At 38.4% G+C, this 21,022-nt stretch overlaps 3 protein-coding genes across 4 annotated transcripts; all 3 read left to right on the forward strand.

Moving 5' to 3' along the window:
• The first annotated feature begins 4,994 nt into the window (after positions 1-4,994).
• Positions 4,995-8,544, forward strand: LOC133738891 (uncharacterized). The gene is made up of 2 exons (XM_062166562.1): positions 4,995-5,408; positions 7,726-8,544. Exons 1-2 carry the CDS (start codon positions 5,241-5,243, stop codon positions 8,263-8,265), a joined length of 708 nt encoding a protein of 235 aa, XP_062022546.1. The 5' UTR covers positions 4,995-5,240; the 3' UTR covers positions 8,266-8,544.
• Positions 8,545-9,553: 1,009 nt separating this feature from the next.
• Positions 9,554-11,729, forward strand: LOC133738890 (glycosyltransferase family protein 64 C3). 2 transcript variants are annotated; one of them, XM_062166559.1, is made up of 2 exons: positions 9,554-9,828; positions 10,258-11,729. In XM_062166559.1, the coding sequence occupies exon 2, from the start codon at positions 10,383-10,385 to the stop codon at positions 11,400-11,402; it is 1,020 nt and encodes a 339-aa protein (XP_062022543.1). In that variant the 5' UTR covers positions 9,554-9,828; positions 10,258-10,382; the 3' UTR covers positions 11,403-11,729. The 2 variants fall into 2 exon arrangements, with proteins under 2 accessions (XP_062022543.1, XP_062022544.1); XM_062166560.1 differs by having other exon boundaries at positions 10,261-11,729.
• A 5,205-nt stretch (positions 11,730-16,934) lies between these two features.
• LOC133738479 (basic leucine zipper 9) lies at positions 16,935-19,664 on the forward strand. The gene is made up of 6 exons (XM_062166036.1): positions 16,935-17,251; positions 17,974-18,091; positions 18,310-18,472; positions 18,570-18,645; positions 18,812-18,937; positions 19,137-19,664. Exons 1-6 carry the CDS (start codon positions 17,015-17,017, stop codon positions 19,437-19,439), a joined length of 1,023 nt encoding a protein of 340 aa, XP_062022020.1. The 5' UTR covers positions 16,935-17,014; the 3' UTR covers positions 19,440-19,664.
• The last annotated feature ends 1,358 nt before the right edge of the window (positions 19,665-21,022 follow it).

Consider the following 21,022-nt stretch of genomic DNA (forward strand, 5'->3'; position numbering starts at 1 on the left):
ACAAGCCTCTATTGCCCCAATAGAACTTTTTTTTTTTAAATTTTTCTTTCATTCTGACCTTCTGCCCAAAAAGAAGAAGAAGAAAGAAATTGACTTGGGCACCCAGAGAAAAGCTCTGGGCACCAAAATGTCGTTCACCTCCGCCACCGGCGCACCAGATCAACGTTCTCCTCTGCCACCGGCCTGTGACGAGCGCCGGAGAGCCTGGATTGAGCACCGAAGGTCGAGCTCGAGCGCCGAATCTCGCCGGAGATGACTGATTTGCAGCGGGCAGCAGTGGAATTGAGGCGAACGCCGGAGATAACGGATCTCTTTCGCCGGAGATCAACGCGATTCCAGCTCGGTCAACGATTCCAGCTCTGCCGGCGCTTTTCTCTTCCATCATCGGATCTGCAGCATCGACTCTGGTTCCGAGTTGTAATTCCAGTTTAGATTCAGGCTCCGGTTGAACATCAAACTCTGGCGTTGGCTCCGGTTGAGCGTCGGATAACCTTGATCTAGCGCCGGAAAGCCTTCATCGACACCGGAGAACCTTGGTCTAGCGCTGGAGAACCTTCATCGAGCTCCGGATAGCCTTCGTCGAGCACCAGAGAGGCTAGATCGAGCGCCGGAGGGCCTGGAACGCCGGAGGGCCTACGTCGTACCCCGGAGACGCTGGGTCCAGAGCGCCTGGGTCAAGCGTCGAACGCCGGAGGGGCTGGAACGTCGCCGGAGCTGGAGGTCAGTTGGGGGGAGAGAGAAAGAGAGAGAGGAGAGAGAGAGAGAGATCGGGAATGAGAAGCTCGAGTGGCAGTATGTAATTTATTAATTAAGCAGAGGGCAGAATAGTCATTTCTCTTTAAATTGGGTTAGTGAGAATAAAAATCTGTTGCTGGGGTAAGTGGGATAACTTTGGCTCATTTTGGGGCTTTTGGTCAAGAACCCATCATAATGATACAACTGAAAAAAAAAAAACATATTTTATATTTATGTGTGTATGCATATGTATAATTGTACATACAAGCCAAGTAATCATTGCATGCGTATAGATTAATTCCATTTTCCTTTTCTTTCTCTTAGTTTGATTCACAACAGAAAGTAAGAGAGATGCATCTTAGAGATACAGATTTGATTTTTTGTTTTTTTTTTCATCTACTGCCTCATTTGGGGCCCTGGGCCAGGGCCGGGCATGTATATAACCTACTATAAAATGACTATTAAGGAAAATAATTATACCAAAAAAATATTATATTTATTTTATGTAGACTTTCCAATTCAATAATATTAGATTGTATTCCTTACTATTTTCCTTATCTATTTTCATTTTTCAATTTCACTACATACTCATTAAAGCATTCATATATATTTAATAAGAATTAAAAATATGATTAAGATCATGTGACATAAAAATGTATGATATATATGATGAAAAAACGAATGATTTTTTTTTTGAGAATAAAAACAAATGATTTCTTCTTTTTTGTTTTCTGCACAACTTAAATAGAAAAAAAATTTAAAAAAAAAAACATAATAGTTCATGGTATTTTCTTATTGATTAGACATTAATTTTTGAAACTCAAGTTTGATTAAGAAATGTATATTTAGTTAAGATTTATAGAGTGATTAAATCATTGAAATGACTAAATTTTTTATTTTAAAAATAATAATTTGTTTGCAAATTACATGAGTGAGGTTATTTGAGGAAGTTTAGTGAGGTTTAGTGAGTAAATTTAATATTTGAAAATTTGATAAGAGGTGTAAAAAGCATAGAGGTCAAGTGAGTAAATTTGGAGGTTTCAATAGAAAAACTCTAATGAAATTGTTGCGATTTTAATTCAAAAAAGTCAAGGATATATCTAATAGAGAAAAATCAGACAATACGTAAGAGAACAAATTTAGATGGATTTAGTCTTTTATTTTTGAATAATGGTAATTCCATTGATAATAACGCATGCCAAGAAGGTCATTCCATACTCACCCACTGACACATAAAAATGGCCAGAACAAGGCTTCATGGAGGAGCTACAGTAGTACATAGGATAGACCAACTATATTTGAACTTATCGCTTACTAAAAAAACGAGCCTATAAACTATGAAAAAAACATAGCAAATAGACAAGCCAAAACTACACTCGTTTGGTTCCTAATATAAGAAAATTTATTGTAATTAGACAAAAGCTAAAAAAATAGGTTTGGGCCAAGAGCCAAAACCCTAGCCCAAATAGAAGCTGATGGACTAAGGTAGAAACCCCAGCCCAACAATTAAAGCCCAATAGGGCATACCAAGGAGATCTCCCGGCCTAGCAGCCTGATTTGGGCCTAGTATGCCGTCTTCTCCAGCACCCCGTCGTACGGCCCCTTCCGGCAGAGTTCCGTTCGATCCATTCCGTCGACCAACGTCGTCAAGATCCACACTGCCATGGCAGCGGTCCAATTGCTCCGAGCCACGTCGCCGACCTGCATCAAACTGAACAAAACATCCCCGATCTGGGTTCCCCGACACCTCGGCTCAACAACCATCCCCGATTCCAGCCTTGCAAATCGAGTTCCATGACGCCAGCGATCCAAGAAAACCATCAGCGGGAACGAATACCGGCCCGGACAGCACGACCACCACCGTCTCCACCATCCCAGCCAAACCAAACTGACAAAACACCAAAGAGAATCCCCGACGGTGTCCCATGGGCAGTAGTTTTCCCGTCCGGCAGCAAACCCCATGACAACGGGAGGCCCGGAGGCCAAGTCCGACGTTCGGGCGCCGCCGGACGAGAAGAAATTGGCAACCGGAAGGCCTTAGGGTTTAGGTGAGAGAGATTCTACAGTCGGCCTCTTCTTAGGATTTCCTTTATAAAAAATTGATGGATTTAGTCTTTTAGATTTTCTTTTTATGGCGGTTATTCTTGAGTTTTAATTCAAATATATTATCGGATATATCTATACTATTATTAAGAGATGATAGTTTGTCAGCCAAAACAATTTTTTTTTACCAAAATATCCCTCAAATATTAAAAAACATCTGAACTGAAATATTTGAGAAAGACAAAATGGTCAATTCACAAATAAAAGAAAAACAAAAGAATTTAACAAAAAAAAACAAAAATCAAAAACAAAATATGTGCAGCAATTTTCTCCACATTCTGTGGAATAACTTCCCACGTAATTATCCACACTCATAGAGTGTGTTTGGAGTCTAGTATATTCTAAAGCCAAACGGCACTAAAAACGTGAGAAAATATTTATATCTCTAATCGGACAATATATATATATACTAGCATTTCTCCACACATGCTCTGCATCTGCAAGTATTTTTATTTTTTTTGGTGGTTCTAGTTAGACCTCCCCATTTGCTATTTAGACCTCTTATAATTTTTGTAAAATTTTATTTCCTATTTTACCCACTAAAAAAATAAGAAGAAGAGAAAGAATTTCCTATTCACAAACCCAGCTATTTGATCTTCCACGCAATGAGACCTGAAAAAACAACAAGAATTGGTCTTTGGGCATGGATCCGGGAAGCCAAACCTCCATTTTTAGCAGCAAAATGAGCAAAGAATTCATCAAATCATGCTTTCATATTCCATATTTTCTTCTTGCACATAACAAATTTTCTATTTCATTCAAATTTAGAAAAGATCATCACATCATTATCAAAACTGCACCTCCCTCCAAAAAGGTTCAATCTTTGCCTCATTAAACATTATTGATGCATCAAAAAACCAAAATAAAGACCAATTCTTTGTGCGAAGCAATCGAATTTTGGTACCTCTCGCTTTCTCAGACCCAAGAAGTACAGAGCTCACTAAACCCAATTCAATATTATGTTTTTCTCCGATTATCATTTCAACTTATATAAAATTATAAATATGGATTTGGCAAGCCTTCAATTTGAACCTCAACTCAACTACATACTTAGTTGATAAGCCCCAATTAAATCTCAGAATCAAGAACAAGTAGTCAATGATTATGGAAACCATTATTGTTTATATAGAGCTTGGGTGGAAAAATAATGAAAAATAAAACTTGTTGATCAATCTCCCTAACCTTATATTAAAAGAATAGAGAACCTTAGGTGGGTTGAACAAATGAAAGAAAGATTATTTGACTCTGTTGAGGAGAGCACACAATTAAAAGAGGCAGTTTTTATTATTATTATTATTTTAATTTATAGAAGGGGTAAAATAGGAAAAAAGAATTTATAAAAATTAGAAGAGGTCCAAATAGTAAATTGAGAGGTCTGAATAGAACCTCCCTTTTTTTTTTTGCAGAAAATAAAAAAGAAAACGGTTATTGCAGACATAAGATTATGGGAGAGAAAAGTGGATTGTAGCTTTTTTTTTGTTTATTTTTTTAATAAAAATATATTTTGTAAATGTCATAATTGTCCTCGTGATTTAATTAATTCTCAAAGTTTTTTAATTTTCTAGGGTCATTTATGTCAAAAAAATATATTTTAGCTAACAAACTCTTCTCTTAATAATAGTATATATATATATATATATATATAATTGACAAAAGTTTCAAGAAAATGTCCATGAATTGTAATTAAGCAAAGAAATAGTAATTCAAACTGGAGACAGTTTTCAACAAATTAAGTAAAAAAACACTAGTATCCCAATTAGTGCTCTGTTTATATTGGCTAATCTTCTTGACTTTTGATTAGTCAAATTACTAAGTGGAAATCCATGCCAAAGGTTATATAATGTGCACTTGAACAACACATAATAAGGTAGACAAATCCAAATCTGGACGTACGGCCTAACTTCTCCTCATAGACTAAATGTGGCAAATTGGCGTATCTGGTTCGGAAAGATCGAAAGAAAGAAAAAATGGTATAGAACAGAGAAAGAAAAAATGGTATAGAAAAGAGAGAAAAGGAAGCCTTAAGGTGGCGGGCAGATGAGAAAAAGCAAAGCCCATTTACATATGCATGATATATCCCACATTATTAGGCTCATGTATGTAATTTAGCAATAAAGTGGGTGGTTTTGCTTTTGCCCTATGCTACTTTTTGTTGCTCTGCTCATGTTCTGTCCTCCTCCTTGCCCATGGATTATATATACGGAGCCCTGGAATACTGAATTACGCAGTTAAACAAGTCCACATTCATTTCGTATTATATATACAAAGCTGAGCCCAGGCACGGTAGTGGAGGGAACCTGGAGGCTATATATATATATATATATATATATATATATATATATATTTATAAGAGCAAGAAGAGGAAAAGCACCAAATTTGAGAGAGAAAGAGGAAGAGATATAATGGAATGGAGAAAATGCTATTTGGATGTGATTCTGGTTCCCCTAGGTTTTCTGATAACAGCTGGTTATCATGTATGGTTGTGGCACAATGTTCGTACCAAGCCTGAGACTACTATCATCGGCATAAACACCAGAGGAAGAAGATTATGGGTCTCTGCAATGATCAAGGTACCTATCTATAACAACACCATCTTAGATTATCCTAGTCGAAAAAAAAAACACCATCTTAGATTGTTAACTACTTGCATACACTACTCTTTTACCTGGTATAAGAACAAAAAAGATTTTCTTTTTCTGTTCATTTCATTATGTTTTATTTCCACTATGTTTCTCAACTATTTTCAATGTCAGACTATTAACCTAAAATGATCGATAGTAATTATCATATATAGATCAACTCGATAAGTTATAATTTAATTGTGTGATTTAAATAGACAATATATAGTCTAATAAGATACAACATAACATGCATATTTGTCGTTCTCACAAATATATAACATCTAGATAATTAATGTGACGTGCATACATATTAATTCATGGATTATCAGTTAATTTTAGTCTTTGCATTATCCAACTAGCTAGAAAGTTAGTACCTGCATTTTCAAATTTCAGTGTGGCGCGTTACTTAACTAAGAAACTATATATAAGCATATATTCTGTCATGCACTCATTTATGATTTCCTCATCATCGTTTGGCCAAACTTAATAAGATCGAACATGATCTAGAACTAGAATTCGTTTGTTGTGCATCGCATACAAACAAATCAAATGGTGACTCCAGCTTTTAGGCGTTTTTATGGTACTAGCTGAGATGGAGAATATTATTGCACAGTAACATTTAGGCCGCAGATCCACCAGCAAAAGTTATTGGATAAGTGCTATGAGATAACTCAACCTAATTGCAGGACAGACGTCACCATGCACAGATATATACTCTTTCTTCCACTTCACAAACCCACTCAGTTAGTTCTCCATTGCATCACACGTCAGCTCACGCATCCGCAGTACTGCTTAAATTAATTGATTGATCGCATAAAAGATAGGCTGAGGTTTAATCATTGACCGAGGATTCTCGGATTCTCAACTAGGTTTTCACGTATATATTGTTTTCTTTCTAGTTTCTACCTTTCATGATAGCCATTTATTGAAACAATAATTTTCCAGGCCCCAGTAGATTTGCAAAATTTCCAAGCAAAGCTTTCGATAAGGACCCAAGAACGAAATTATAAATTCCCAAGTGACGAGTGGGATAAAAGAAAAGGGATGAAATCAGCTGTCCCCAATACACTATCCCTATGTTGTCCCCATGCATTCATTGGTCCACAAAGATTAAAAAAATATTTTCTTAATCTTTTTATTTTATTTTTATTTTTTGTGGACCAATGAATGCATGGGGACAGAATGGGAATAGTGTAATTGGGGACAACTGATTTTATCCCAAAAGAAAAAGGGGAATGCTATATACACACGCAGCTGAGTGTGTGTTAGCCACACTCAGCCATCTGTCACTTTTTCTTTTGAAAAAGAAATAAAGCAGTCACCAAACTTCATGTGCTTTTTTACGGTGTCTGGCCCGGAATTGCAAGTGCTACCAATGCTATCATCTGAGAGTAATATTTGTTTACGGTGTTGCTTTGTTACCTAGGAAGACCGACCTTTTGGGACCGAAATCTTCTGTCCCCATTTCCCTATCCCCACCCTGTCCCTTCATTCTGATTGATTAACAAGGATTAAAAAATGAATATAAAGATTAAAAAATTAAACAAAAGTTTAAGATAATAATTTTTTAATCTATATCAACCAATCAGTGAGGAGGGACACATATCCCCATCTCATTTGGGGACAGAGGATTTCCTGCCGACCTTTTGATATTATATTGTGATAGATCATCTCAGTTGTGCTTAAATTTTTGTCTTATTCTAGTTTTGTCAAATTTTAAAATTTGAGCTCTGCTTCATATATACTTGCGTGGTTGGTTCAGGCTTGTTAGCCTTGTGACAGAGATTTAATCTTGCTTAAAGAGAAGGCACAGAATTAGAAGAGAGAAGGCAATGAAAGATGAAAATTTGCTGAGGATTTTGGTCTGGGTAGGAAGAGAGAGAGAGAGAGAGAGAGAAGAGAGAATTAGGCCGAAGAAATTTTGGCACATGAGGGAGACAAAGGGTAAAATAGACCGAAAGAATATGGTATATGACCCTCATAAATCTGTTGCTGCTTTATTTCTTTATCAAATGAAAAAGTGACAGCAGCTGCGCGTGTGTGTATATAGCACTTGCCAAGAAAAAAAAAAAAAAAAATTGACAAACCCTAAAAATTCATATTATCTCTATGGGGTGGATCAAATGTTTAATTTTTCATTAAACATTCTAGAATGAATTAAAGCAAATATATTCTAGTAATTGAATATATCCACTGCCTTAGTCACTTGATATCATTGATCTATGTAACTTGTGCTACAATAGCCTTGTTTATTTGTCTTTGGCAGGACAATGAAAAGAAGAACATCCTGGCAGTCCAGACTCTTCGAAACACGATCATGGGATCAACCCTAATGGCCACCACGTCGATCCTTCTCTGCTGCGGCCTGGCGGCCGTGATTAGCAGCACGTACAGCGTGAAGAAGCCGCTGAACGACGCCGTCTATGGGGGTCATGGGGAGTTCATGGTCGCCCTCAAATACGTGACCCTACTCACCCTTTTCCTCTTCTCCTTCATGTGTCACTCGCTTTCCATCAGGTTCATAAACCAAGTGAACATCCTCATCAACAGCCCTCAGGACCCCACTTCTCCAGTGACCCCCGAGTACGTGTCGGAGCTTCTAGAGAAAGGTTACATTCTGAACACGGTGGGGAACAGGCTTTTCTACGCAGCACTACCTCTTATGCTTTGGATTTTTGGGCCGGTGCTGGTGTTTTTGTGCTCCATAACCATGGTGCCAATGCTTTACAATTTGGACTTTGTGCTTACAAGGCCTGATCAGAAAGGAAAGAACATGGATGCTTCTGGAAATTCGGACTTCGTTTGAATATGCCAATATCCCAAGTCATGATCGAGGACGCGTGTTTGGTGCATGATCTAATTAGAAGAAAAGACTGCAATTTGAATAAATTTTGTAGAAATGCTTTGTTCTCTACTTTGACTTCCCTCAATCAGATGAATCAATCCCTTCCTGCTTTACTAAATTTTGAGCATGCATGCATCTCATCAAGCAAAGGAAATGACAATGTACCAACATTTCTCCCAAAATTAATGTGTGTTATGTGAGGTGACAATATTTAATAAAAAAAACAGTCTTTTTCAAGCATCTCATCAAATCAAATATTCTCTCTCTCTCTCTCTCTCGAAGAGGGCGGCTAGGGTTTTCTTCGGAAAGTTTGGAGGTTCTCGTCCGGCGGCTCCCGTGCCGCACCAGGCTATTAGCCTTGTCGGTAAACGGTGAGTGCGGCCGGGCGGGGATGTTTTGATGGTCGTTCTCCGACTGTGCTGCGGCGGCGTGGCTTGGACCTTGACAAGCTTGCAAGCCTGTGGTGGGTCTGCATCTTCTGATCGTTGGGAGGCTCTAGCGGTGGCAGGCTGGTGGTTTCGGCGTTCTCTTCCCTTGATCGACGGCGGCGACTGGCAGGATAGCGTGAGGTGGGGCTTCGACGGGCTCGTTTTGGATCGGCGTTTTCCGATCTGGTATGGGTGCTTTGGAACCATGCGGGGAGGAGGTGTTTGGGGGAGGTGGTGCTTCTTGTCGGCGTGCTGGCGCTGATGGCGGGGTGGATGGTCGTCCGACGTCTACTCGTGGCGGTGGCTAGGGTCTCTTCAACGTGGTGGAGGCGTGGTGGCTGCTGCAACTTGGAGTTGGGCTAGGGTTTGAGTGCTCTTGGGTCTGGGCTTTGCTTTGGGCCCAATTTTATTTTTTTGTCTGTTTTTATTTTGTGTAATAAAGCTCCATCTTTACTGATGGGTGCAGTGGGCCTTGGCCCTGTATACCTTGTTTCTTTGGGTTGTGACAATGTTCTTTGGTGTTGTAGCTTCTTATTGATCAAGGCGGAGTAGTCTAGACTAGTAGTCATTTTAATGTGCAGTCAGTGCACTACTTGAGCATCGAATGTAATGGGTGATCTTCGGATCTCCTAGTTTGACCTTGTACGGTCGTATGATCTTTCCGATCACAGGAATATATCTTCCTCTCCCCTCAAAAAAAAAAAAAATCTCTCAATCACAAAAATTAATAAAAGAGAATTATTATTCACACAACTCGATCCGTTCAAGGCTTTCGACCTCTTAAGTCACACGAGATCTAAGTGCACCGATTTATAAAGTAGAAATAAAGAGAGGAGAGAAATGACCGGCGAGGGGAGAGCCGTTACCATTGGTAGAAGCTCGCGGCTCTACTCAAAATTGGTTTGGCGTTGTTCCATTTCTTTCGAGATCGCGAAACGACGCCGTTGGAGCTGAAATATAAAAACTTCAATTTTTAGAAAATCCAATTTTTAAATGTGAGAAAATCGGGTGACCAGATCGACGTTCCTTCTTCTTCGTACGAGAACCCAGCTTTTCTATGCGTCTGAAGCTCCTTACTGCGATTCAGGTCTCGCAGGTACCAACTTGGGCAATCTCCTCTTTTAATCTCAACTTAATTCTATCGCTCATCCTGTTGCTCTGTTTTGGTTGGTCTTAGCTTTCCATGTTTGTATACGCCACTGTATCCAGCTAGCTCAAACATCCCCTACACACTTAAAATCTATGCTAGAAAGCCAAGTTAAATTCTGTGACTTTTTTCCCTCTTGGGATTGATTGATTGAATGGATATAATATGTTCTGGATTGATTCTTAAACTGTGAAAATTGGAGTCCCAGAAAACGCCGCCTATTCCTCGAAAACATTTTACTCGTGATTGGTCATAAACTGTTCTGTTGTTTAGGAAACATTGTTAATTAAGACGTTATCGTATATTGAATGGCATCTTGTTTTATAGCTTTCTACATTTTACACCAAGTTGATAGCCTTGAATGGGGTCTTTTCACAGCAGGTAGATAACTGCGGGGAATTTGGTCAGTTTGTCAATGCGGTCGGGTTAATGTTGTTTTGTGCAAAAAAAATGTTCTGAAATCCAAAGGGTAGACTCTGGTTGATGAGTTAGAATCACTAGAGATGAAATCATTGCAAACGACCTTTGTGATTTTCAGCTTCTTCTACTCTCTGGATGTTCTTGTGCTTTCTTCCCGTACAATTTCCTCCGATCCTTGTGATCCTACAGCTCAGCAGGACCCAAGAACTCTCCGCGCGGACCAACTAACAGTCCTCATCAATGGCTACTCTGAGTCACGCATCCCTCTCCTCCAATCCATTGTCACCACATATGCAGCCTCTTCTCTGGTGTCATCAATTCTTGTACTTTGGGGAAACCCTTCAACCCCATCCCAAACCTTGGCCCAACTTGCCCACAATCTCACACATTCCTCGTTTGGCTTTAATAGCATCTCCTTAATCCGCCAATCATCAAACAGTCTCAATAACCGGTTCCTCCCCAGACCCTCAATTAAGACCCGAGCTGTGTTGGTGTGTGATGATGACGTTGAAGTTGATTCCAAATCCTTTGAATTTGCATTTAAAATGTGGGGATCGAATCCTGATCGTCTCATTGGGTTCTTTGTCAGATCACATGACATAGACTTATCGAAGAAAGAGTGGATTTATACTATGCATCCAGACAAGTACTCAATCATGCTCACTAAGTTTATGATTTTGAAAAGTAAGTATTTGTTTCAGTACAGCTGTGCAAGAGGGCCTGTGATGGCCAACATGAGGAAGATTGTGGATAAGATGCATAATTGCGAGGACATATTAATGAATTTTGTGGTCGCGGATGAGGTAAATGCAGGACCTATATTGGTGGGTGCCAAGAGGGCCAGGGATTGGGGGGATGCACGCAATGATCATGATCATATGGATGGTCAAGGACGGCGAGGATTGATTGGGGAGGTTGCTCAGGTGGGTTTGAGTAGTAGGAAAGAGAAGCATAGGAAGAGAAGAGGGGAGTGTATAGGTGAGTTTCATAGGGTCTTGGGGAGAATGCCTCTGAGGTATAGTTATGGGAAGGTTGTCGATTCTGTTGGTGAACAAGGGCTGTGTCAAAAAGGAGGGAAATTGGTGCTTTGTGATCAATCATAGTTGGTTTTTCCTATTCTGGGGGAGCACAATTTGCTGCCTAAGATCAAGAACTGAGTGATATCTACTTTCCTTATTTATTTTGGTCCTTTAAAAAATTTAAAGTAACAGATTCTGTAGTTATGAGCATTATGATGCTACCTTGTGAATGTACTTCTCATGTTCTCTGCAAACCTTAGCTGTCTCATGTTTGACGTTGTTGTCAAAATGGATTGGATGACTGCTGTATAACCTGTACTACATTGAATCATACCACCTGTGAAACAGATGGTCTCGTATCTTTGTACTTCTACATTCTATTAAAGAACTGAAGGGTTATTGTTTTTCTTATTTATACTTCGTGCTTTAAGAGTTTTAAAGTAACAATGTGCTTTACTTATGATCATAGCGTGCTACTCCTTCATGTTCTGCGCCAATATCTTTGCTATCACATGTTTAATGTTGTCAAAATGGACTGGACGGCTACTGTACTGCATTGAACAAACAGATGGTCTCACATCTTTGCATTTCTAATACCAGATAACACGGTGCTAGTATGTGTTAAACCTGAGGAAATGCCAAAATTTTCAGGGGACATGTTGGCGGAAGTACCAGGAACATCTAGTCTCCAAAGTGTTGTCTCTGCAAGGAAATGGTGGAATGGAGCTGCACGGAGACCTACCTTAGTCTCCAGTTGAAACAACAGTGCAACACTCGCAACTCTTCTGATGGAAAATAAGTAGTGCACATAAACTGTGACTTTAGCGCGCGAGCTTGGTCAAAGATCGAGGTGAGGAAATTAGATGAAAAGCTACTTCTTGTGAACGTCGACGTTTTGAAGAGTAAGCTACAGCTTCCATTGAGATACCTTCCAAAGCCAAAAGCTGCTTCTGAAGCTTCAAGCTTTCAATGCGGATAATCGAGCCTTTCACCGCCTGAGAAACTATTTCCAACGTACATTGGCAAAGGTGGTCGACAGTTTTTGTAACCAATCTTCACACCCAGATGTAGACGTTGGGCTTGGGCCCGGAGAAGTTGGCTAATTTGCTGAGTTTCTTGTTGTTTGATCCATATATGGGCCCTTTTGGGTACTGATGTATTTGGAATATTTTTGGTAAAACTTAGGTCTTTCAGTCTTTGTCTAGGATTTTTTCCTTCCTGCTCGTTGTTTTAACCCAAAATTAACATTTTTTTTTACAAGGGGTGTCTCGAGAGAACCGGGCCAATATCCGTGGCCCAAACTATATTTTTTCGACAAGTTCGAAATATATTGTTTAGAGGCTAAATAAAGCCTACTTAGAGCATTTTTGGCAGACTCTCTATTTTTGCTCCTTAGCTATTTTGGAGAGCATGTTTAGCTTTTTATATATTTTAGCTGCTGCACCAGACTCCTAAGTGGCTCTCTATTATAACTTTTAGCTATCTCGCTCCTAAATATAGAGAGCGAGATGAGGCTCTCTATAATTTAAAACATTTCTATTGAGTTATTTTATATAACATATAAATATATTTAAACTATTTAATCTTCATTTAAAAAATAATATAAATTCAAAACTAGTTAGAATAGAAAGCACTGATGCAGACGTATTTCTAAAATGGCTAGCCAAAATGACTTTTTAGCTACTTTAGCTAAAATTTAACTCAAAAATAGCTAGCATTGCTAAAGATGCTCTTAGAGACCAAGCAATCTTAAAGCAAATCTGAATATTCCTTGATTTACTATTAATTATCAAATATTTGATAATTAAGAATAGTTGGTTTGCTTACCAAGATTGAGCAGGAGGGAAGGATGTGGACGTGCAAGCATGGGCTCTTATTGATTAAGGAATCAATCATCATTGATGGCAATAAGCAAGGAATATATATATATATATATATATCATATTATCATGTATGTATAATTGCTCATGCATGGTGAGACAATTAAGGAAGAAATTGTAGATGTGGGTCATGCAAACAATCAAAGGTCTCCCATGCAATTAAGGAGCGTGTTGGACGTGCAACATGTATGGAAGGGTATAATTATCCCTTAATTGCATTCAACAAGAAGAGCAATACGTGCATATCAGAGTTCGCATCCAAAAGGCAATTAATCTTGCCTATATTCTAGTTACGTAAAGAGGCGAACAATTATTAATTATTGCCTACGATAGTTATCAAAATTATTAAGTGTTTTGATTTGATTTAAGGCCAATAATTGTGGCCTAAAATATAGTATTTCACTTCTATTAGGAAAAAGAATCTGTAGCCTATATATAGAGGCTAAAACGACATACAGACAACAACTCTTCAATCAACTAATCTCTCAGATTATCAAAGTCTATCCGGAGCAACCTACCTTCAACCCAGTTTAAAAGGATAACGCCCTCGTAACCCAGCGAAGCTAAAGTCACGCTTTAGCAAAACCCGTGCTTTCTCCTACTTTTCGGTGATTGCTCTGCTTAGTCTACAACACTAAATATCGACTCGGTGACGCAAGATATCACACCACAAGTGCTTATTTACGGCAAGAAGTCCTTTTCTGAAAGGCAAAAAAAAGAACTTGGTGAAGAGGTTGGTGCTCTTCTCGTCCACAGCGTTTGGTTTAGAAGTCAGGTCAAGGGACGCCCCGATGACTACATCGAAAGATGTTGGCACGCTTGCGCACTCAAAAGAGACGGTTTGCACGGTTTTGGAGCCAAACAATCGTGACATCAGCTTTGCTAATTCACATTTCCAAATTTACAATCCACACATTATTTCTTATTTCAGTTAAAATTCTTGCAAAAAGATAAAGTATAAGATATTAAAAAAATATGAAGTGTGAATTGTAAAATGGAGAGTGTGAATTCACTATCCATTTTTATTTCTGTTCTTGCACGATACCTTATTGAGTGCTGCAATTTTCTATTATTTTAGTTTACCAGCTGAAGTTGGTGTTCTTAGCACAACAACTAAGTAGAAAAACCACTTCATAAATCACCGAATCGCGGCATGAATCGATCCATGAATGCTTGAAAAGGAACCAACGGCCCTATTATGGAGAAGCAACAGCGCGCGCCACCAGCTTAGTTCCCACTATAATTGACATATAGATGGATCCTGCTAGCCTCAATGTTTGGAGCCAATCACATGTATATTATATTTACTATTTAGTCTCATCGACCCCAATTCCTTTCTTCAACCTGATCCCAGCTACTTTTATAAAGGAGTGGTATACAATGAAGAACTAGGGTAGAAAAAAGAAGGCCTAGACTGAATTAGAAGAAAGCAAAGCCTTGTGCTCTAAGTAATCCTATGAACAGAAACAGAGAATATGTATAGTCTATTCATTTCACTATCCCATCATCGTCAAGCTTGTGGCTTTCTTTTCTCCCACTTGGTCGTTTTATATTTGCAGAGAAACCAGACAACTTTAGCTCGATAATGGTGGTTCTGACGTGGGGGCATTACCGATAATTCACGTACCTTATAAAGTTAGGTATCACTTGGTCTTCATATGAGTAAAATAAAAGTGATGGAAAAGCAAAGGTGATTACTTTAAAACCCTAATGCTCAAAAGAAAGTTAAACCTTTCTGTTTAGTGAAGCATCATCTTCCAGCAACTTTGTTTTTTCAAACGTCGGTGCTTGTCCAAATCAAGCTCCTCACTGCTTTGTGATCTCATTAGTAATCTAAAAGATACACTCTATTTACACCTAAATACATTTGCACGACCAAAAACCCTATTCTTTATATGCTTAATTGCTTCATAACTAAGGATTATACAGATGAAAGAGATGGATAAAGCTAGTGTCCTTCTTTGTTGGTTTTTGACTGCAATTCATTGGAGGGTCACTGTAGTTTAAAGGTTATGAGCTTATCCACCTGATTAATCAAAGAATAGGCTTTTTCGATACTTTGATTAAATGCTCTGATCCAAACTCATCACAAGTCTCTAGTGGAATTGAACAAGAACTTTAAATATCCATGATGAGAATGTGCCAAATCAAGCATTATTTATAATTTTACTTCTATGTATTGGATCCAATGTGAAGTGCGTAACAGTAATACTTATGCACACTAACTTTTCTCCTCGTTTACATGACCTAAACAAGACTCTTACATGATAAACGACATGCATGATTAATTTAACATATATATATATATATATTTTATTCATCGTTTCGAATTTATAACTTAATTCTCAAGAATCCTTCTTCTTGACTAAATAACAATGTTATTTTTGAAGCTGCCACTAGCTAGACTATTAGCCTAAACTCCATTGCTTTTGTAGACTATGGAATGGAAGACCTCTTTTTATTATTGTAGCTGTCATTTTTGCTTGAATAGCTAGCTAATGGTGTAGCCGATGATCAAGACTTTTAAGTATTAATTTCCCGTACGTCTCTCTTCTTCAAAACAATATATTGAATTATAGGTTGTGTAGTCTAGTATCAGACTATCAGCAATGGAAACATTATGTTCCCATCTCTTCAACGTACCCTACTAAAATCATTAAACCATGTCCAATTCCTATGGACATGACCCATCAAATTGAAATAGCAAAATCTAGAAGGACATATATCATTGTATAATGGCCTTAAAAGTGGATCGAAAATGGTATTCCAATAAATAATTAGATAGTAAACACATAGGGTACCATTATAATTCACAATCCATCACTATTAGGTGACTTTCCATGATTGTAAGTCTTAACCTACTTAAATGTGGGCCTATAATCTTTTAGCTCATTTCATCTTAATTTACTTCTCTAGTGTTGAATTGTAGTATCTTCATAAAGTTAATCCAAATTAATCCTGATAGTACGTGAATTGCAAGTTGCAACTAGGACAGTCTCTACTGCTTTTTCTTTCCTCCTAACCAACCCTAGCTCTTCTAATAATCAATGAGTACAACGGAAGTTAATTGAATGTTGACTTGTCCCATGAATTCAGTATATATATTATAATTAATTAATGTATTATTATCACTAATTTTATTAACATTAATACGAAAAATAACTACATAAACATTCTTGATCGAGTTAAAAAACAAAGTGGAGAAAGAAATTCATTTGGTTTTACAATAGGAAATTGCCAAGAACATACTTCACAAGTTCAGGGTGACTTCTTTTTTTGTTGTATTTTTATTTTTGGAGAAAACATATATATCAGGGTTAACTTTTTATTTATTTTTTGGTTACAAACTTTCATTCATAAGTAAACAGAGAAGCCACCACATCCATCAACTTGTTACGTGGCAGTCTCAGCACATCGATTCCTTCATTAGATTCTTGGAATCAACGGTTCAGATTACCGAAATTAAATCATAAACAAAGCTACGTAAATCGCATTACTTGCACCCGAAGAACCCGCCCATATGGAATCCCATGAATCCCCAAGGTCAGCCTCCATGGGGTTGGGCAAGAAACGAGGATATTTTCGTAATCTCCCTACGTTCAGCTTTTAACTTCATGTGCCGCCCACTTTACTTTTTGGCTTTTGCGATGACAACGTACTTTTTTTTTTTTGACGATGATGACAACGTAATTTGCTTACAGTTACACCCATTCTTTTGCTATTTATACCTCGCGCTTTGCTCTCTGTCCCTCCCTTTCTCTCTTTCTTTGCTCTTTGATTAGTCTCGCTAAATCTCACCGGATCGAGGCAAGCCAAATGGAGCGGAATTCAGCTGCGGTTCACTCCCAAATGACGCCGTTGATGTTCGGGTCATCGTGGCAAGGTGATCACATGAAGCGAAGCCCGCCGCAGTTGGAAATCGACGAGTGGATCAACCATGGGGTCGCAGCTGATAACCACGGCGAGTTTCGGCCGGACCGGAGTTTCGCCGAAACGGACGGCTTTTTCGGCGACGTTTGCTCCGGTGACCTCAGCTTCGCTTTCAAGAACCGGGTTAGTCACACTCACTTGTTACTTTCCTGTCTCACCTGCCCCGAGTCGTGTCAACGTATTATGCACTGTCACGTCATCACAGACTTGGATACATATATATGATTTTTGTATTTATATATAAATGCCGTCGTGGACTGAAAAGGAATGTTTGCCTAATTATGTTTTGTTTAGTTAATTAAGTATATATTATGTATAAATTAATCAAGAAACACACAACCTATTATATCATGCACGAGAGGCGCAAGGTTAATCTTAAAACAATATTCCAAAACCATATATTTTAGTTCATTTCTAAAATTAGTCGTTGTGCGACTAGAAAATAATATTTTTTTAATCGTTCACTCTTTGGAGCGAAATGTGTAACCAATTGATTTAGGTATTCTCAAACCTAAAAAAGAGAGATTGATTTAGATCCATATTAAACTTATTTTTCTGCCTTAATTTGTTTTTTGTACGTGGATACCTTGCGTAAGCCCAACCAATGATATAAAGAGGCCCAAATTTAGTTCCTCCTTTTGTTTTGTTTTGTTTTTGTCTTCTTATCTTTCCCCTTTCACTGTTTGTATTCTTAATTTGTAGCAAGTGCCTCAGTGGGTAGCTTAAGAGACTAAACAAAAATATTTAGGTATCCATAACGCGACAAGGATCAAATGAAGTGTCAAATTTGAATCTAGCTAAGCTAGCACATGATTCACAGTGTTTATAATATGAATTAAATGCAGGACATGATGAATGGTTTTTCAAGCAGTGGACTGACTGAAACCCTACTAAGCCCTCAGAATCTCACCCCCAAGAATTCCAGCCTCTCAGCAACCATGGATTCCCAGTCATCGATATGTGGTATGGTTTACGAAACTGATAACATGCACGTTAATTTGCACTTGCTGTGTTAGTTTTTGAGTCTAGTGGTTGTCTAACGTACGTGGTATCAAATCTTGCGCTATATATGGTCATATGGATATCTTTTGTCAAATTAAAACGCATAGTTGTATCACTACATGGACATGCTACTCCTATCTCGGTTTGTGACTCAGTATTTTGATCTGTTGGATGTTCAGTTGGAACTCCCACATCGGCCGCTACCCCAATTGGTAGAGATAACCAAGCAAGAGGAGCCACCAGTGGTTCCTCTGGAGATCAATCAGATGACGATGATTTTGAGATAGAAGCCGGTCCATGTGGAGACAGTACAGACCCTCTTGATATTAAACGTATCAGAAGGTATTTCATAATCTACTTTTTTATTGTTTTGTTTTAGAGATTGAGAAACTAGATGGGAAGTTGATTCAGCATACTTTACCATGTGACTTCTTTGCAGGATGGTCTCGAACAGGGAGTCTGCTAGGCGATCAAGAAGAAGAAAGCAACAACATTTGCAAGAACTTGAGGGGCAGGTATTGATCTTTTCTGTTCTAGTGGTTACCCCAACAAGTTCTGGTCCAATTGCGATACTAATGAGATAGAAGTATTCTCTTTTGTGCTGTTCAGTCTGCGCTTGTTCGTTGAGTGATTTATTTGAAGGGAGTCTGATCCGCAAGCTCAATTTTGGTTTTCTTTCAGGTTGATATACTGAGAGTAGAAAATTCAACCTTATTAATTCAGCTTACAGATGCTTCTCAACAGTACCGTGATGCTGATACAAACAATAGAGTGCTGAAATCAGATGTGGAAGCTTTGAGAGCTAAGGTATAGGATTAAAACAGAAACTTATTTAAATGAACTGCATGCCCAAAACTAATTAAGACGGTGAGAATGAGAAGATAAATTAGAAAACATCCACATTCTATAATACTATGTCATCTGTGTGTGTGTGTGTATTTATAGAATTACCAGCTGAGAGTGGTAAATTGTCAAGGAATTTATAATTATCATATCATGATTTTAGGTGAAGCTAGCTGAAGATATGGTTGCTCGCGGCTCTTTAACCTCTAGCCTTAACCAACTTCTTCAAGGTCATTTAACCACACCACAACCACTTAATCCTCATACTAATTTGCGCGGTGTAGCACATGTGTCGCCAACCATTACCATTCATGGAGAGGATACCTCATATGGTGGAATAGCAGTCTCTGGTCAGAACTCGGAAATGCTTGTTGGACTCGGAAATGCTGCTGGTTTGACTAATAGCAATATGAGTACCAGGATCATGAGTGATGCTGTAAGCTGTGTGTCGACTGATATGTGGTAATGAACTACTAAAAAGATTGTAATGCCTCCCGTGTAATCTATTAATTAGATCCAGTGTGTCTTGTATGCTTTAGGTCGATTTCTGTAGAGTAATTTCAGAAGGGTCCTTTTGCTTGTTCTTTTTTTTTTTCTTTCTCTTTTGAGGTTTTCTAGCCTGTAAAAGACTCATGTCTCCTGTAAAATGTAGTATTTAAGTGAAGGAAGGTTTCTCTGTGTGTTTCTGCTGTCAATATGTCCTATGGTTCCTTTGTTGTGCGGAAGCGTAACAAACAAGGTATTGATATGAATTCAACAGTAACAAACAAAGCAAAAACAACTAATAAACAAACCACAAAGAACACCAAGATTTATAGTGGTTCACTCAATCAGTGTGATTGAGCTACATCCACTTTCGGAGCCGGCAAGATATTCCACTATGATCAATTTGGAGAAACATACAATTAGAGTTTATGAACAACTCTCTCTACCCAAATCTCCTATACACCCAAACCTATTAACTCTCTCTTTAGCCAAATAGAGAAGAAGAAGAATTCGTACTTCTCATATACAATACTTAACAACACCAACAACTAAGCTTAAGAAGCTTCAACTATGGAATTGCTAAGTCTCCAAAGAAAGAGGAAAAACTCTCAGAGTATTCAAGGATGACTTTCAATTTATATTTCTCCCTTCTCACTTTCTACTTCTTTCAGCTGCTATGTCTTCAAGTGAAGACAACATCAACAATCTCCACCTTGGCTTCACTTGATACAATAATATCACAAGTAAAATATCACATACCAATTTGCCGCTCCGACATCCCCGTAGGGAAGATCAAATGCTACGAACACCAATCAAGTTCAAGCAATGCTTGAACTTGCTCAATGGAACTGGTTTGGTCAACATATCAGCAGGATTTTCTTCAGTTCCAATTTTCAGGAGCTCTATATCACCATCCTCCACCAGTTGACGAATCTTGTGAAATTTGACATTGATATGTTTAGTGCGAGCATGAGTAACCTGGTTCTCTGCCAAATGAATAGCACTCTGACTATCACAATAGAGATCCACATAATCTTGAATTATTCCCAAGTCCTCAAGCAAACCACGAAGCCAAACTGCTTCTTTTGCACCCTCTGTTACCGCCATGTATTCAGCTTCTGTAGTCGACAAAGCAATAGTAGATTGCAAGTTCGACTTCCAACTCACCGCTCCACCAGCAAGAGTAAACACATAAGCTGTAGTAGATCGGCACTTATCCAAATCACCTGCGAAATCAGAGTCCACATATCCAACAACACACTGACTCATCTTATCCTGCTGAAACACAATTCCAACATCCACAGTACCAAGAATATACCGTAGAATCCATTTCACTGCTTGCCAATGACTTTTACATGGGTTATGCATATATCTGCTCACCACACTTAAAGCCTGTGAAATGTCAGGTCTAGTACACACCATACAGTACATCAAGCTACCAACAGCACTAGCATAAGGAACTTTAGCCATATATTGCATATCATCATCAGTGCTAGGAGACATAGTAGATTTAAGCTTGAAATGAGAGGCAAGAGGTGTACTTACAGGTTTAGATTTATCAAC

Source organism: Rosa rugosa, chromosome 3, assembly GCF_958449725.1.
Source record: "Rosa rugosa chromosome 3, drRosRugo1.1, whole genome shotgun sequence".
NCBI lineage: Eukaryota > Viridiplantae > Streptophyta > Magnoliopsida > Rosales > Rosaceae > Rosa > Rosa rugosa.